At 49.5% G+C, this 19,147-nt stretch overlaps 1 protein-coding gene across 4 annotated transcripts in view; it reads right to left on the reverse strand.

Annotated features, from left to right (window-relative positions):
- The window catches only part of wdr91 (WD repeat domain 91), a 57,965-nt gene extending 39,606 nt beyond the window's left edge, over positions 1 to 18,359 (reverse strand). Inside the window, exons 1-7 of one of the 4 annotated variants that reach the window (XM_080190592.1) lie at positions 18,310 to 18,359; positions 13,595 to 13,733; positions 11,920 to 12,099; positions 8,035 to 8,242; positions 2,697 to 2,779; positions 1,784 to 1,887; positions 608 to 791 (exon numbers count right to left, since the gene is read on the reverse strand). In XM_080190592.1, the coding sequence (XP_080046718.1) occupies positions 608 to 791; positions 1,784 to 1,887; positions 2,697 to 2,779; positions 8,035 to 8,242; positions 11,920 to 12,099; positions 13,595 to 13,717 (882 nt within the window). In that variant the 5' untranslated portion in view covers positions 13,718 to 13,733; positions 18,310 to 18,359. Of the gene's footprint in view, positions 1 to 607; positions 792 to 1,783; positions 1,909 to 2,696; positions 2,780 to 8,034; positions 8,243 to 11,919; positions 12,100 to 13,594; positions 13,834 to 18,230; positions 18,247 to 18,309 lie in introns of those variants that run through there. The other 3 variants (XM_080190589.1, XM_080190591.1, XM_080190590.1) reach the window with 3 other exon arrangements.
- Positions 18,360 to 19,147: the final 788 nt, after the last annotated feature.

Below are 19,147 nucleotides of genomic sequence, written 5' to 3' on the forward strand. Positions count from 1 at the left end.
CCCACACAGACACGGGGAGAATGTGCAAACTCCACACAGTGACCCAAGCTGGGAATCCGACCTGGCTCCCCGGCACTGTGAGTCAGCTGTGCTAACCACGGTGCTGTCCCAGTCTAAATGACTATATAGTCATCTATGTCATTTACACGAATGACGAATAAGGGACCCAGCACAGATTCCTGTGCTATGCCACTAGACATTGGCTTCCAGTCACTAAAGTGACATCACTCGTCTCCTACACTGAGCCTAATTTGAATCCACTTTATCAAATTACCCTACATGCCATGTGCATTTGCCTTTTTCACAAGTCTCCCATGTGGGACCTTGTCAAAGGCTTTGCTGAGGTGCATATTAATGGCATCAACTGCACTACCCTCACCTACATACCTTGTCACCTCTGTAAAAAATTCAATTGAATTTGGTAGGCATGACCTCCATGCTGACTATCCCTGATCAAGCCTTGCCTTACCAAGCGGATACACACTCCTTCAACATTTTCTCTAATAATTTCCCTACCACTGACGAGAGAGGAAGAACAAACTCCTGATATGGGCTGTAAACAGAACTGTAGAACACAAACAGTAAATAGGGTCCGTGCAGTCAATACCTGGTAATTGAGACTGTCTCTCTTTCCAGAGGGCACAGGACTCTGAGAGAATTGCAAAGGCCCAGCATGCACTGGCACCTTCCCTGGTGGTTTCTTGCTTTGCGGGAGTAACAATGACAAAAATGAGCCAGTTTTGGTCTGAGAGGACACCAGTGATGAGGCCCGCTGACTGGACATCAAGTCTCTACAAATAAATAGAAAAATCAAAGTGAAATAAAAACACACATCAGATCACTGTGATTGACTCAAGAACCTTGCAAAACAGACCTGGAACTAGATCTATCCACAGCCAGGTCATAAGAGGGAAACCAAACCTACTGCAAATGAAGACGAGACATGATCAAAGGAGCCTAGAATTCTTAAAGCGGTTGCAGAAAACTCTAAGTGCAAGACCACGATGACTTCATACTAAAGGTGCAAGACAAACTGAAGCAAAAAAAATGTCATCCCAGCACGAAGTGCGGCTCAGTCCCAGTTTCAATTCCCAACTTGGGCTGAATGTCTGTTGGGCATTTAACCTGGTGTTGTGAGACTTCTTACTCTGCTTACTCCAGTACAACGCCGGCATCTCCACCTGAATGTCTGATGTCAGAGCAACAGTAAATGCGTGTGTTCCTGGACTATGAAGAGATAGAACTTGTAGGGAGTTTCACTTCCATTCACTATCCACTGACATCAGCTGGAAACCGTGTGTGTGAACAAAGATTGAGACCAGACAATTTAGTATACATTTCTCAAGTAAGAAACTATAGAAATGATCCCTTCATGACAAAGCTAGACTTCCAATTTGACGACTACTGCAGTTGAAAAGTAGACTCTCCCATACATAAAGGGGCCTCGACTACAACCAGATGTTGAAATCTGGTAAGAGGGAGAGAATTAATAAGAACCAATTTAAATGAATTGGATAATGCAGATTTATTGCACCACATTGCAGTTGCCACCTCAGTGAAATAAAGCACTGGATGCAGTGTACTTTGTTCACGAAGGCTCACAGAAGAATCAATAATCAACATTTTGTATTGTTCTTAAAGCAATTGACAAAATGACAGAGGGCAGGTTAGACTGGCTTGTTGGGGTTGGCTGGCACATTAGGGGATTACATCATTCCACTGCAGATTTAACCCAGTGGAATAATTAAAAGTTTATACGCTGATCTTTGGATGCAATACTCACAGTTCCGAATCTCCCAGTCGGTCCATGTTCTGTATATAAGGGGGCAATTTATGGTGAATTGTTTCTTCTTTCTTCATTCTTGGCTCTGCTTGCAGTGCAAACAACTGAAGTACAAATGAAACATTCTGAAAACCAGAATAGCAAACCCCTTACAGTACGTTGATAACCCAGTGAATAACATGCAGATCCATGTTCTGTCACATCCCCAGTGTGTCCTGAGAAACACAGGTAGGGAAGCACAAAGAACAAGCACCTTAAGGAGGACACAGGTTTAAGGTGCTGGGGAGTAGGTACAGAGGAAATGTCAAGGTTAAGTTTTTCACTCAGAGAGTGGTGGGTGCGTGGAATGGGCTGCCGGCAACGGTAGTGGAGGTGGATTCGATAGGGTCTTTTAAGGGACTTTTAGATAAGTACGTGGAACTTAGTAAGATAGAGGGTTACAGGTAAGTCTAGTAATCTCTATGGTAGAGACATGTTCGGCACAATTTGCAGGCCAAATGGCCTGTATTGTGCTGTAGTTTTTCTATGTTTCTACATTAACAACCTCAACAATTCTCACAGCTCCACCAACAATTAGGTATGCACATGGCAAAGGCAACAACCATTTGCCAGGCCCTTTAATGGCAACTCTCACTTTAAAAGTACACAGCTGAGAATTAAGCTCAAACGGGAAAACGGCAATTCCCAGACTATCCTGTGCCATGATCAGTATGGGAATATCTGTGATTATTTCAGCATTGGCTTTCAAGCCTGCAGTGTTCAGACTGGCCCTCAACCTAACCAGCCCCCAAAACAAGGGTTTTTCACTGAGCTGCTCCTCACTGTCCACCCCCAACCCCTCCTCTGATTCGTCAAATGCACTCCCACACCCACAAGACTCACAACCCTCCCGTCTCACTGAAATAAACACTACCTTTTGCCTCAAGGCTTCATTTTCTTCCTGCAATTGGGAGCATCGCTGGACTTCTGCGTCAAAATTCAGCAAGACAGGCACAGGTGACAGAAGTTAAAGAGAAAAAAAAACACACCTTGCAATTTTCACTTTAATGTCATGTTTAAAACTTCCTACAACTTGAAGGGAAATGTCGGTCCTAGCATCAAAAATACCTGTATGCCTTTAAAAGGGCCACTTGACTCCCCTTAGGAAACATTAGATAAGGCAGTAATAAATCAGACACAGCAAGTTCATCAGGTCCAAACCAATCAGATCTATTACTATTAGACGCCATTACTAATACAATTTAGAACAATCAATCATCCATAGCTTTTACAGCCCGCAAATGATATTATTTACAACTCCCTTGCTCCAACTGTCATGCTTCAGTCCAGAGGCTATTCACTTCTGAAAAGAAGAGTGAACATCAAGGACCTTAACACAGGATTGCTGGGAGACAGAAAGCAAATTACTGCAGATCCATGTACTAACAGTGAGTCAATACCTCAGGGATAAGAGGGAATGAAGACAATAAGTCTGAAATTATTTATAAAAACGACAAAGTCACTCATTGGGAAACACTGGAAAATTCCTGCAATTTTATCACTTAAGACAATTACTTCTAAACCACTTGAAATGGGTGGCATGATTAGACCTCAAGTAAGTAGGTAGATAGATTAGTTTTCCCTTGGTTTACCTTCTACTAAGATCATAGACCAATGCATTTGTATCAAGTCACCAAAACAACCACAGCATTTCAGCATTCAATGCAGTCAATGCATTAATACAGGATAAAGTCCATACCAACAGGACATGATCTCAAGCTTATCCCTTTTTACTGTGTCAAAGTTTTACAAACACTTTTCAAATGACTGCTTTGGTTTTGCCTTTAGCAGATCTCAAGTATAAAGGGAGCAACTCAAATCCAACAAGCCATTCAAGAACAGCTTGGTAATTTTAATGTCAGAAAAAATACCTCACAGAAACATAATCAGACAAAAACTGAATCCATGCCCAGTAAGAAATACAAGGGTGGACGACTAAATGTTTCGCCAAAGGGAGATTTTCAGGAGGATCATAAAGAAAAAGAAATGGAGACACTAACATAGAGAAACTCACTCTTGAAATAATTATTAAGTTTGGTTTTTTTGATGGGATAAACAAATAGTCATCACATCCCTCAGGGGTAGGATGAGAAGAAATGTCCTCCAATTGAATGTCTGGAAGGTCAAAGCTCCCATATTTTGTTCCTGCTATAAATTAAACTCCTCCTTTCTGAGCATTACTTTGGAATAAATCTAACTGTTTGTAACCTGAAACCCTACTTCGCTCTAAGCTGAGCATTCAAGCACCCATTCTCTAGATCACTCAAAACCATCTACTTCCATCTCCCTAATATCATAGTCTCAACACCTTCTTTGATCTTCCATTGCTAAAACCCTCGTTACCTCTTGACTTGCCTATTTCTTGATTGACTTCCTTCTTTGGAACACGCTTTAAACTTCAGCTCAAAATGTTAAGAACCAGGTCAGAAACTCCAAGATATATCAGACATTAGCCTAACTTTTACATTTGATTCTGGTATTAGGATGAATATAAGGTGTTTCACTTCAGGTATGATTCAGTAACCCATTAGGAAGATTTTATCAAAACAAACTTTACAAACACAAAAGAATTAGCACAACTTTTGCTAATTAAAAGCCAAACATTACAACATACAATTCGTAACAGCTAGCTATCTCTATTGTTCCAATGTAGCATTATCCTCTAGACATAATTCCTTTCTTTAGAACCAGTTAGCACAGAAAACCAATTATGCTTACATAGCTACTAAATTTAAGGCCTTTTAACACCTCAAAAGGTGATCCAAACAGAGCTCATGCAGTAATCTCCATAGAAAACTGCACCTCCAAATAGTTGAATCTCAGAAAAAGAGACTTATTTCTTGGCAGATTCAAGTCTCCACTTCAAACAGAGCAAGAGATGAAGGAAAAGCAACCTCTTTCTAAAGATCCCAAAAGGCAGACTGCCTCCAGTCTCTCTGGATGCCTAGCTGTGCCCAGTCATATGACCTTACCTGTTAAAACAATTAAGCCTTACTCTGCAATATCCGAGGGGGAAACACAAAATAACAGAAACCTGCATTAACGCGAATTAAAGCAAACATTGCAGCAATTAAATCAATTATACTACTGCAGTAACAATACAGTGTACAGATTGAATGGTTCCAATAATAAAAACAAACTGCTCCAACAGATCCTGCAAAGGACATGATAAATTCATTTCTTAAAAACACAGTATTGCCACAAAACCTTTATAGCCATTTCTTAATGCACACCAAGTTCCGTTCATTGCTCATTGATCTACAAAGGCCTCGCTTGTCTGGGAGTTCTTGATTTATTCATTCCACCATTGACAGCCTTGCTTTCAGTCCCTCAACTCTGGAACCTCTCCACATTTTATGACTCTGTTCAGGAATATAAGTTATCACAGTCCCAGATCACTTTAGATTGCTCTCCACTTTGAGGGAGAGTGCTGGCTGCTGGTGATGATTTAACTTGAGGATCACCACACCTCAGGCAAGGGGCAAGTTTGAAAAGGTAGGCCTTCATAAATAATTTAGCAGTTACAGGAATTGAACTTGCATTGTTAGTGTCGCTCCACATAAACCAGCTGTCCAGCAAACTGAACCAAACTGAGCCCCAATGTCATTCCCTGGTAACACTCCCCCATTTCTTGAACATTGGGTGAAATGGTCCTTCAGACATTTCTTCATAACACTTTATATTTGAGTCTCTGAGCCTTTCTACACCATTTGCCTTCAATCAGTTTTTCATGGCTTTAAAAACTATAATTAGGACTCTTGAATCTCTACTGCTTTGTAAATTATTTACTTATTCTGTAGCAGCCTTAAGCAAAAAGGCAACCTATGCTCCTGACTACTCGACAATCCAAGTCCAGGTGATTGTTTCACACATTAAAAAAAACTCCTCCTTTAGTCTCTCCAAGACTGAGGTTAAGAAGCTCACCAAGGCTGGAATGACAAGAGTTGATCCTTTTTCCACAATGTAGCACTGTGTACCAATGAAAAAAATGTTATCTGGCTTGTACCAGTAGCAAACACAAATTTTTGGAGTTATCTATCATCTACATCAAGCAAAGCATTACAACCAGTTCTATGATGGTTGGACCAGGGCAGGAGAAGGAAACAGTGAGAGTTGCTGTGATCACCAAACAGCAAGACCAACTGGAAAGAGCATATTAGCAACTGATTCAATCAGGTTGAGTTGTAATACTATCTATAGTTCATAACCCTGTTCATATCAGCTGTGGCTCAGTTGGTCCCAAGTTAGAAAATTTAGGTCTCACTTCAAGACTCAAGGAAATAAGCTTGCCTGATCATCCAATAAAGTACTAAAGCACAACACTGTCTTTTGAATGAGGGATTAAATTAAAGCCCCATCTGCCCTCTCAGGCATTTATATAAGACCCCATGGCATTATTTCAAATTGAATAGGGGAGTAACTCCCAACACTTTAGTCAATATTTAGCCCTCTATCAACATCATATAAAACAGATTATCTGATCACTGCCACATCACTGGGGTGCTTGCTGTGTAGAAATCCTGACATTATAACAATGAATACACTTCAAAAATACTTCCATGGGCTGTAAAGCATTTTGGGGCATTGAAGTCATGAAAGGCAAGTCTTTTCCATCTAGGCTCATATTTGAAGAATTACCAGGTCAATGAAGTACCAGAGAATACCTAACAATTCTCAAATAACGATTTAGCCCAAGACAGCTTCAATAAGAGGGGGAAGATCCTCAGATCCAATTTAACTTGTACCCCACAACTGTGATATCCTGTGTATCCCATCATAAACACACTCTGCCCTCACATCTCTCACCTTAGAATCCCCTGTTGCCCACCAAAACAGAGAGATCCTTTGGATTAAGTGAAAAAAAACAGATAAAACGCAAGCCAATTTAGAGAAAAAAATCTGGAATTTTTTCTTCAATCATCAATTTTACATTTGTTCTAGGAATAAGCATTGCTGATAAGGCCAACATACATTTCCCTCAAGAAGATAGTGGTGAAGGAAGGGAATTCCATGATTTTGACCTTGCATTGAGAGAATATGGATATATTTCCAAGTTAGAATGATGTGTGACTTCAGAGGAAAACTAACAGGTGGTGATTCCCATGCCATGCTGCCAAATGTCATAGGTTTGGGAAATGCTATCAAAGGAGCTTTGTTGTGTCGCTGCAGTGCATCATGAGCACACTGCAGGTCCTGTATATCAGTTGTGAAGTTAATGTTGAATGTGGTGATGGATGTCAATCAAGTGAGCTATTTTGTCCCGGATGGTGCACTGACTTGCTCTTGTAGTCACAGTATTTAAGTGGCTGTTCCAGTTAAATTTCTGGCCAATGACAATCCCAAGGATGTTGGTAGTGGGAAATTCAGCAATGGTAATGCCACTGAATGTTGAAGGAAGGTTATTAGGCTCTCTCTTGTTGGAGATGGTTACATCTGACATTCACATAAATGTCATTCGTCACTTTCTTACCAGCCCAAAAGTGAATGCTGTTCAGGTGTTGCTGCAGGTAAGTATGTACTGCTTCATTATCTAAGGAATTACAAACAGAATGCGACATTGCAATCATGGGGGAAACAAGCCCCTTATGATAAGAGGAAAGGTCATTGATGAAGCAGTTGATGATGGTTGGCCATAGCGTCCAAGGTACCCTTGCAGTGACGTCTTTGAACTAAGATAATTGGTCACCAACAATTACAACCATCTTTGTTTCAGCCAGTGGACAGCTATTCACGATTTTCAATTGTGAATGTATCCCGCAACCCTATTTGTTCTAGTGACACATTTAAAGAGTCAAGTACCTGATCACCAAGACCTTTCACTTTCTCCACCTGCTTTAATTCACTTTACTGAAGAGTATTTATGCATGAGTATAACACTGCACCTTTCTAATGTGATCATTATTTGCCAAACACTAGGAAAGAACTAGGGGAAAAACATGGCTAAGTTTTTGAAATGGAAAATATTGTTATGTCAAACATGACAAAAAAGATATAAGTGGGACAGACGCGATGGATGGGATAGATTTTGAGCACGTCACAAAAGATTGAGCAGCCCAGAAAGGACTGATGAGACTGAGATTGGTAAAAAGTCTAAATTTGTTAAAGTAACTTGATTTTCAATCTGCTGAGAGCTATAAAGTTCTGTTTGATTGATAAGTGGAATAATTGAGAACGGAAATGCAGGTAGCAGATTCAGGTGACAAAAAGGATATGCATACACTGGAAGAGCACACTCAGGAAGTTGTGCAGTGACACCAGGAAAGTCTCTGCCCACTGCTTGGAGAAGTAGGTGGCGAACACCAGGTTCTGATCTGGATTTGGAATGAAGGGAAGAACAAACCATTCTTTCCATTCTGGCTGGTTCTGTAATTCCAGAGCCTGTTTCTGGAAGAATTCTTGGGTCTTGTCAATCCTATTTGACTGCAAGAAAAAGGAAAATGGAGAAATTACATTCCTTCCTTCCTCAAGTCCTGCTCTGCAAACTACAAATGTTATTTTAAGACATGTTTGAAAAGCCTCCATCAAATCCCCATTCCCTGCAAATAACAAATGATAAAATTAACATGCTGACCAGGTCTGTGCTGAATTAACTGAGTAAAAAGTCTGACAACACCAGGTTTTAGTCCAACCTATTTATTTGATAATATTCTCACAAGCTTTCGAGGGGACAGCCTCTTCGTCAGGTGAATGGAGAGTTCTGGCCTCAGACAGAGCATATAAAGCACAGACAGTTTAGAGATTACTGATTAAAATGCGAATCCTTACACCTAACCTGCTGTTCAAGACCTGAAGTGGCTGACAATGTGAGTGGTAGGAGCACTGATCACAGTTTAAAGAGATGTGTATTGTCTCCAGACAGTACAGTAAGTGAGGTTTTGCAAACCCAGGCAAGTCACGGGGGTTACAGATAGTGCCTGGGTTTGCAAAACCTCACTTACTGTACTGTCTGGAGACAATACACATCTCTTTAAACTGTGATCAGTGCTCCTACCACTCACATTGTCAGCCACTTCAGGTCTTGAACAGCAGGTTAGGTGTAAGGATTCGCATTTTAATCAGTAATCTCTAAACTGTCTGTGCTTTATATGCTCTGTCTGAGGCCAGAACTCTCCATTCACCTGACGAAGAGGCTGTCCCCTCGAAAGCTTGTGAGAATATTATCAAATAAATAGGTTGGACTAAAACCTGGTGTTGTCAGACTTTTTACTGTGTTTACGCCAGTCCAACGCCGGCATACCCACATCCTGAATTAACTGAACCCAGGAAGGACAGAATCTGCAGGCCTCTGGATTTACGAAAAGGAAGATATGGAAGTATTCCTGATTATAATCCAGGGACTTTGTGGGATTAATTGTATTGAAATCTGGAAGCAATCAAGATCAAATTTGCCACAGCACCCACATGAGAAATTCATTCATCATTAATTGTCCAGAAACTCAAGATGAATGGTTACTTTGAAAGGATAGGTGGCCTGGAGTGACTCCTGCAACCAACTCCAGTACTGTGATGTTTCCTAATGCATGTGTCTTAATTCAACTGATACCAGCACTGAATGAAAATAGCATTGCACTCACTGAATTCACTTTGTGTTCCTTTACTGACCATCTGTGCTACTAAAGTTATAGAAGTAAAACTGCCATACAGCTAGATGACCATGTGCTGCTCTCCGCTTTGATGTGGAGAATTGACTGGTGGTGATTTTAACCTGAGGGTCACCACACCTCAGGGGATGACAAGGTTGAGAAGGCGGGGCCTCCATGAATAACCTCAGGCTTGGGCTGTTGGCGTCACTCTGCATCAGAAACCAACTGTCCAGTCAATTGACCTAATCAAGTATCCAGTAACGTAATTTCTTTTCCACATCAAAATCTTCCAGAGGAGGTATAGCACAGGGTTAGATTCAGAGTAAAGCTTCCTCAGTACTGCTTCCATCAAACAATCCCAGGACAGATACAGCACAGAGTTTAATACACAATAAAGTTCCCTCATTACTGTTGAGGGAACTTTGCATCAGCTCTCCACACCAAAGTGATGTCTTGATGAGTGTACATATTACAAACAGGTGCTGGAAGTCCTCTTCACATCAAGGTAGGTAAATCCTCGGGACCTGATGATGTGCATCCCAGGACATTGTGGGAGGTTAGGGAGGAAATTGCACGTCCCCTAGCAGAGAAATTTGTATCATTGACATCAAAAGTGAGGTGCATGAAGATTGAAGGGTGCCAAGTGCTGTGCCTTGGTTTAAGAAGGCTGCAGGAAAAGCCTGGGAACTACAGGCCAGTGAGCCTAACATCTGTACTGTTAGAAGGTACTCTAACAGATAGGATCTACAGGCATTTAAAGAGGCAAGGACTGATTAGGGACAGTCAGCGTAGCTTTATGAGTGGAAAATCACGTGTCTCAAATTTGATTGAGTTTTTTTTGAAGGAGTAACCAAGAAGGTAAGATGAGGGCAGTGCAGTTGATGTCTACATGGACTTTAGCAAGGTACCGCATGATAGATTGTTGTATAAGATTAACTCTCAGGAGATCCAGGGTGACTTAGCCAAATGGATACAAAACTGGCTTGATGACAGAAGACAGACAGTGGTTGTTTTTTAAACTGGAGGCCTGCGACCAGTCGTGTACCTCAGGGATCGGTGCTGGGTCTTATTTGTCATTTATATTAATGATTTGGATGAGAATTCAGGAGGCATGGTTGATAAGTTTGCAGATGACACCCAGATTGGTGGCACAATGGACTGTGAAGAAGGTTATCAATGATTGCAATGGGATTTTGGTCAATTGAGCCAGTGGGCTGATTAACTGCAGATGGAGTTTAATTTAGATAAATGCGAGATGATGCATTTTGGTAGATCAAACAGGGCAAGACTTTCTCAGTTTCAGTAGGGTATTGGGGAGAGTTATAGAATAACATAGTTCTGTGTAAATGGAGTTACAGGTGGACACAGTGGTGAAGAAGGCATTTGGCATGCTTGGTTTCATTGGTCAGACCATTGAATCTTAGAAGCTTAGAATCCTTACAGTACAGAAAGAGGCCATTCGGCCCAGAGTCTGCACCGACCACAATCCCACCCAGGCCTTACACCCCTATCCATCCACTAATCCCTCTAACCTGTACATCTCAGGACACTAAGGGCAATTTTAGCATGGCAATCAACCTAATCTGCACATCTTTGGACTGTGGGAGGAAACCAGAGCACACGGAGCAACCCACGCAGACACGAGGAGAATGTGCAAAGTCCACACAGACAGTGACCCAAGCTGGGAATCAAACCCAGGTCCCTGGAGCTGTGAAGCAGCAGTGCTAACTATTGTGCTACCGTGCCGCCTGAATACAGGAGTTGGGATGTTGTGCAAGACGATGGTAAGTCCACGCTAGGAATAGTGTGTACGGTTCTGGTCACTGTACTATAGAAAATATATTATTAAACTCGAAAGAGTACAGAAAAGATTTACTAAGATGCTACCAGGATTTGATGGCTTGAGTTATAAAGAGAGTCTGGATTGACTGGGACTTTTTCCCTGGAGCGTGGGAGACAGGAATGATCTTATAGAGGTCTATAACATAATAATGGGCATAGATCAGCTGGTCAACATATTTTCCCAAAGTTAGTACAGTCTAAAACTAGAGGGCATTGGTTTAAGCCGAGAGGGGAAAGACACAAAAGGGTCCAGAGGGGCAATCTTTTCACTCGGAGAGTGGTGAATGTCTGGAACAAGCTGCCAGAGTATTAGTAGAGGCAGGTATAATTTTATCTTTTAAAAAGCATATTTTTTAAATGGGTAAGATAGATAGAGGGATATGGGTCAAACACGAGCAACTGTGTTGGGACTAGCTTAGTAGTTTAGAAAAAAAGGGCGGCATGGACAAGTTGGTCTGAAGGGTCTGCTTCCATGCTGTAAACCTGTATGACTCAATGTCCTCATCATACATCCCCAGAGCCCCCATCACAGCACAGGATTAGATTCAAAGTCGGCTACTTTTACTCTGTCCAAAACATTCTCAGGGCAGATATAGTATGAGTTAGATGTAAAATGTCCTCTAAACTAATACATCAAATACTCTCGTAATAGGAACAGCACAGACCAAATACCTGGACAGCATGGACAAGGTAATAACGGTAAAGGCTGGTTTTCAGTTTGTTGACCGTATGTCGATAAGCATCCTCCAGCCTGCTGAACAGGCGCCGATCCAGATAACTCCAGTATTCACGCAATCCATTGAGGTCAAAACTCTGAACCAAATGTTGCAATTGTTCTACAATTTTATCAACCTATGAAAAAATATAAAGATTATTCAATCACTAGCATTGTTAAAGTCAGCTTTTTAAAACATTAAGATTTGTATACTGATGCAAGTAATCTTTCACTACTTGAAATCTCCAAAAAACAGTTTCTGTGGTTAACATCACCAGTTAGTGGTAGCTGTGATTGAATAGGTAGCACTCTTGATTCTGATTAAGGTTGTGGATTCAAGCCTGACTCGAGACTTGTAGACATAATACAAGCTGATAATGCAGTTTAGGAAGTTTCATCAGATCAATGCTTCAGAATGCACATTAATCAGATAATCTCCTACGCTTGGAGTCAGTGGACTGGTCACTATTTAAAACTCTACAACCAACCTGAACAAGTATGCCACTACAATAACTGACTTCATTAGTAAGCGTGTAGAAGACTGTGTGCCAAAGAAGCAAATCCAAGTGTTCCCCAACCGGAAACCATGAACAGGGACAAGTCCCGGTCTAAGGCATTCAAGTCAGGCGACCCTGACCTATACAAGAAAGCCAGACATAATCTAAGGCGATCCATCAAAGATGCCAAAAAACAGTACCGGACCAAGCTAGGATCACCATTGCAGATGTCAGAGCAGCTTTCTCAAAGGTCAACCCATGGAAAGCGAGTGGTGAAGATGGGGCGCCTGGACGAGTCTCAGGCTAGCTAGACTAGTCAGGCTAGCAAGGTCTGTAAGACATAACAGGCTACAAGATGGAGGCATGTAAAATTGCCGGCTCCAATGTACCCCTCCCTGATGAGCTCAATGTATTCCATGCCCGTTTTGAGCAAGAGATCAAAGAACAAAGAGAACAAAGAACAACCCATCACGGGAAACAGGGCCTTCAGCCCAACGAGCCCACGCAGCCATCTTAACAAAGCATTTTCCTAAACCTACCTTGACCCATCAGAGCATGCCCTCCACCCTAGAAGAACCTGTATCTGGGATCACCATTGCAGATGTCAGAGCAGCTTTCTCAAAGGTCGACCCATGGAAAGCGACTGGCCCAGATGGGGTGCCTGGACGAGCACTCAGATCCTGCGTGGACCAGCTGGTGGGGTGATCACAGACATCTTCAACCTCTCTTTACAACAATCTGAGGTCCCTATCTGCTTTAAGATGACAACCATCATCCCAGTACCCAAAAGAAACCAAGCAACGTGCCTCAATGAGTATCGTCCAGTGGCTCTGACAACCACCATTATGAAGTGCTTCGAAAGGCTAGTCACGGCATGAATGAATTCCAGCGTCCCGGACTACCTGGATCCACTACAGTTTGCAATCTCACCAATGTTTTGTATAGTTCAAACAAGCCTTCCCTCACGTTCTAACATTAAATGCCATCTGTCAAAATGTTTGTCTGACCAAGGTTTTTAAACTGGAGAAAAGATGGTTTCTAATCTGTCCTTATGTTACAGCAGTTTCATCAGTCAGAAACCAATTCAAACTCTGCCCTTTAATGACAAGGTCGCCAGAATTTGCTGTCTACTCACTCGAAATCCTTTCTCTTTGTCTGTCTTGATTTCAGTATCAAATGTTTTGAGCGTACTGCTCAATTCTCTATAGAGGAGGTACTGCCGAACCAGCTCATCCATTCGTTCCACTGCTGATGCCATTATTCAGCAGACCAACCTAGATAACGAGAATAGAACAGTGTGAATAGGAGAGTCTTCTCACCAAGCAATATCGTTGATATGGTTTGACTACTAATATCCACCAATGGGTGACAGAGGGAACTTCTTGCCCCATAGACAGCAGAGTGACTCAATGCCTCCTCAACCCCCAAGTCCCCTGGGCCCCAACTCTCTCCTTCCCACTCCACCGCCCCATGCTCTCACCCCACCCCCCTCCACAGGGGTCCCCAGCGTTCTCTGCACCCTCTCTCCGCCACCCTCTCTGTCGGTATTCCCCGCATCATCTCTTTGCCACCCTTCTCGCCAGAGTCCACTGCACCCTCTCCCCTACCCCCATGCACTCTCCCTTCCTCTTTCAGCCACCCCCTCCATCAGGGTTCCCATGCCCTCTTCCCCCCATGCCTCCTCCTCTCTCTGCCATCCCCTCCGCCAGGGTCAACTGCCCCCCTTTCCCCACTCCCTCTCCGCCCACACCAACCTCCCTCTCTCCACCACTCACTCTTGCTGCTGCCCCCACCCCCTCTCTCCACTATCCCCTCTCCCCCTGCCCCCACCCCCTCTCTCCACTATCCCCTCTCCCCGCCCCCACAAACCTCTCTCCACCACCCCCTCTCCCCCTGCCCCACCAAACCTCTCTCCACCCACCACCTCTCCCCCGCCCCCACCCTTGTCCCTCCACCATCCCCACTCCCGCCCACCCCCCTTCTCCCCAGCCCCCCTCCCCTCTCTCCCCACCCCCCTTCTCCCCAGCCCCCCTCCCCTCTCTCCCCACCCACTCCACCGCCCACCCCCCTTCTCTCCAGCCCCCCTCCCCTTCCTCCCCTCTCTCCCCACCCCCTCCACCGCCCACCCCCCTTCTCCCCAGCCCCCCTACCCTTCCTCCCCACCCCCTCCACCGCCCACCCCCCTTCTCCCCAGCCCCCCTCCCCTTCCTCCCCTCTCTCCCCACCCCCTCCACCGCCCACCCCCCTTCTCCCCAGCCCCCTCCCCTTTCTCCCCACCCCCCCTCCACCGCCCACCCCCCTTCTCCCCAGCCCCCCTCCCCTTCCTCCCCAACCCCCCTCCCCTCTCTCCCCATCCCCTCCACCGCCCACCCCCCTCCACCATCCTCCCCCCCTCTCCACCGCCCACCCCTCTCTTCACCCCCCTCCCCACCCCGCTCCCCCCACCGCCCACCCCCCTCTCTCCACCGCCCACCCCCCTCCCCCCCTCTCTCCACCGCCCACCCCCCTCTCTCCACCACCCCCCCCCCTCTCTCCACTCCCCCCCTCTCTCCACTCCCCCCCTCTCTCCACTCCCCCCCTCTCTCCACCACCCCCCCCACCCTCCCCCCCTCTCTCCACCCCGCCCCCCTCCACCACCCCCCCCTCTCCACCCCCCCCTCTCTCCACCCCCCCCCTCTCTCCACCCCCCCCCTCTCTCCACCCCCCCCCTCTCCACCCCCCCCTCTCCACCCCCCCTCTCTCCACCACCCCCCCCTCTCTCCACCCCCCCCCTCTCTCCACCACCCCCCCACCCTCCCCCCCCTCTCTCCACCACCCCCCCCTCTCTCCACCCCCCCCCCACCCTCCCCCCCTCTCTCCACCACCCCCCCACCCTCTCTCCACCACCCCCCCCACCCTCCCCCCCTCTCTCCACCACCCCCCCCACCCTCCCCCCCTCTCTCCACCACCCCCCCCACCCTCCCCCCCTCTCTCCACCACCCCCCCCACCCTCCCCCCCTCTCTCCACCACCCCCCCCACCCTCCCCCCCTCTCTCCACTCCCCCCCTCTCTCCACCACCCCCCCTCTCTCCACCACCCCCCCCTCTCTCCACCCCCCCCCACCCTCCCCCCCTCTCTCCACCCCCCCTCTCTCTCCACCCCCCCCCTCTCTCCACCCCCCCATCTCTCCACCTCCCCCCCTCTCTCCACCACCCCCCCCCCCTCTCTCCACCTCCCCCCCCACCCCTCTCCCCCCCTCTCTCCACCACCCCCCCCTCTCTCCACCACCCCCCCCACCCTCCCCCCCATCTCTCCACCACCCCCCCCACCCTCCCCCCCCTCTCTCCACCACCCCCCCCACCCTCTCTCCACCACCCCCCCCACCCTCCCCCCCTCTCTCCACCCCCCCACCCCCTCTCTCCACCACCCCCCCCACCCCCCCCCTCTCCCCACCACCCCCCCCACCCTCTCCCCACCACCCCCCCCACCTCTCCCCACCACCCCCCCCCACCCTCCCCCCCTCTCCCCACCACCCCCCCCACCCTCCCACCCTCTCTCCACCACCCCCCCCACCCTCTCTCCACCACCCCCCCCACCTCTCCCCACCACCCCCCCCACCCTCCCCCCCTCTCCCCACCACCCCCCCCCACCCTCCCACCCTCTCTCCACCACCCCCCCCACCCTCTCTCCACCACCCCCCCCACCCTCTCTCCACCACCCCGCCTCTCTCCACCTCCCCCCCTCTCTCCACCACCCCCCCTCTCTCCACCATCCCCCCCACCCTCCCCCCCTCTCTCCACCACCCCCCCCCCTCTCTCCACCACCCCCCCCCTCTCTCCACCACCCCCCCCCTCTCTCCACCTCCCCCCCTCTCTCCACCACCCCGCCTCTCTCCACCACCCCCCCTCTCTCCACCACCCCCCCCACCCTCCCCCCCTCTCTCCACCACCCCCCCACCCTCCCCCCCTCTCTCCACCACCCCCCCCACCCCCCCCCCTCTCTCCACCACCCCCCCCACCCTCCCCCCCTCTCTCCACCACCCCCCCCACCCTCTCTCCACCACCCCCCCCACCCTCCCCCCTCTCTCCACCACCCCCCCCCTCTCTCCACCACCCCCCCCACCCTCCCCCCCTCTCTCCACCACCCCCCCCACCCTCCCCCCCTCTCTCCACCACCCCCCCCACCCTCCCCCCCTCTCTCCACCACCCCCCTCACCCTCCCCCCCTCTCTCCACCACCCCCCTCACCCTCCCCCCCTCTCTCCACCACCCCCCCCACCCTCCCCCCCTCTCTCCACCACCCCCCCCACCCTCCCCCCCTCTCTCCACCACCCCCCCCACCCTCCCCCCCTCTCTCCACCACCCCCCCCACCCTCCCCCCCTCTCTCCACCACCCCCCCCACCCTCCCCCCCTCTCTCCACCACCCCCCCTCTCCACCACCCCCCCCTCTCCACACCAACCCCCCTCCACCACCACCCCCCCCTCTCTCCACCACCACCCCCCCTCTCTCCACCACCCTGCCCCCCCCCCTTCACCACCCTGCCCCCCCCCTTCACCACCCTGCCCCCCCCCCTTCACCACCCTGCCCCCCCCCCTTCACCACCCTGCCCCCCCCCTTCACCACCCTCCCCCCCCTCCTCTTCACCACCCTCCCCCCACTCCACCACCCTCCCCCCCCTCTCTTCACCACCCTCCCCCCCCCTCTCTTCACCACCCTCCCCCCCCCTCTCTTCACCACCCTTCACCCCCCCTCTCTTCACCACCCTGTCCACCAGGGTCTACCGCGCCACCTTCCCGCAACACATCCCAAGCCCCTCTGCCCTCTCTCTCCCCCCTCAGCCTGCATGCTCTCCACTCCCCCCAGCACCCACCCTCCTCCCTCTCCACATCCCTGCGCTCCCCCCTCCTTACTAGACTCTCTTCCCTCCCCTACTCCAGGCCCGTTTTCTCTCCCCGGTCCTGCTCTCCCTCCCTTTCCCACACTGGGCGTGCTCTCCCTCCCCCCGCCCCGCGCACCCAGAGGCGCGCGCTCTCCTCACCCCGCCCCATCCAAAGGCGCGCGCTCTCCTCACCCCCCCCACCCAGGGGCGCGCGCTCTCCTCACCCCCCACCCAGGGGCGCGCGCTCTCCTCACCCCCCCACCCAGGGGCGCGCGCTCTCCTCACCCCCCCCCAATCCAGGGGCGCGCGCTCTCCTCACCCCCCCCAATCCAGGGGCACGCGCTCTCCTCAACCCCCCCATCCAGGGGCGCGCGCTCTCCTCAACCCCCCCCATCCAGGGGCGCGCGCTCTCCTCAACCCCCCCCATCCAGGGGGCGCGCGCTCTCCTCAACCCCCCAATCCAGGGGCGCGCGCTCTCCTCACCCCCCAATCCAGGGGCGCGCGCTCTCCTCACCCCCCCCAATCCAGGGGCGCGCGCTCTCCTCACCCCCCCCCAATCCAGGGGCGCGCGCTCTCCTCACACCCCCCCCCCATCCAGGGGCGCGCGCTCTCCTCACCTCCCCCAATCCAGGGGCGCGCGCTCTCCTCACACCCCCCCCCCATCCAGGGGCGCGCGCTCTCCTCAACCCCCCCATCCAGGGGCGCGCGCTCTCCTCACCCCTCCCATCCAGGGGCGCGCACTCTCCTCAACCCCCCCATCCAAAGGCGCGCGCTCTGCTCATCTCCCCCAAATCCAGGGGCGCGCGCTCTCTCTCCCCCCACCTCCTCCCTCCCTCTCAGGGGCGCGCGCTCTCTCTCCCCCCACCTCCTCCCTCCCTCTCAGGGGCGCGCGCTCTCTCTCTCTCTCTCTCACCCCAATCCCACTCCCACTTCTCGGGGCACGCGCTCTCTCCCCCCCACGCGCTTTATTTTTCTTTTTTTCTGTTTCTCACCGTGAAAACAGTAACTGTCAATTTTCTCACGTGACTCGCGCTGTCCAATCACCTTCCGCACAGCGTCACCCCCTCGTCACGTGATCGCTTTTCACCAATACCGACGCAAAGGACCGATCCCTGTTCTGCTGCCTCGGAAACCCGGTAGTGTTCACCTTCCCCTCTTTCCCTACCCCATTTCCCACCTCCTGCCCTCTTATCCCCTCCCCCTAATGTGTGTTTTTTTTTCCAGCTCTGGGTCCTAGAGGAACCCAGACCTTCGGCTGTTGCCGCCGCCCTTGCTGTTCTGAACCCCCGGATGACACATTGGAGGAAGATACTGAGGAATCCTCCAAGTGTATCACCAGTAAAGCGTCATCAGCATATACCACACAGCACACAGTCACCATGGTAGGTACTTTTAGTGTTGAGGTTTTTGGGTCACGATCTGGTGAGCGTATCAGAGATACTGATGCGCATCCAAGGGCTCGGACACGTGGAAGTCTGCCGGAAGCCAGGATTCAGTTGTCCCCAAGCCAGTTACTAGGTCTCTGGGTTTGTTCCTCCCAAGGCTGGTGGCGATACATCAGGAAACCTGAGAGTTGTGGAAGGGCTGTCAGCAACCATGCTGTTACAGATGAGTGCAATCAAAGACAGGCCTTTGGACACCACGGTCTCCATGGTAAAAGACACAAAAGCATCTGAATAATAATAGAAAAAGTAAGGAAGAAGAAACAGAAGAAAGGCTGTTTAGGGGAGTCAAACAGTGCTGTTGTAGGGGGTGGTGCCGACACAGTATGAGACCCACGCAAAACACTGCAAGTTTGGCAACTACAGTGGAAAGTTTGGCTCAGGGGTC

Source organism: Carcharhinus amblyrhynchos, chromosome 6 (genome assembly GCF_965287045.1).
Source record: "Carcharhinus amblyrhynchos chromosome 6, sCarAmb.v2.hapA, whole genome shotgun sequence".
Classification (NCBI taxonomy): Eukaryota; Metazoa; Chordata; class Chondrichthyes; order Carcharhiniformes; family Carcharhinidae; genus Carcharhinus; species Carcharhinus amblyrhynchos.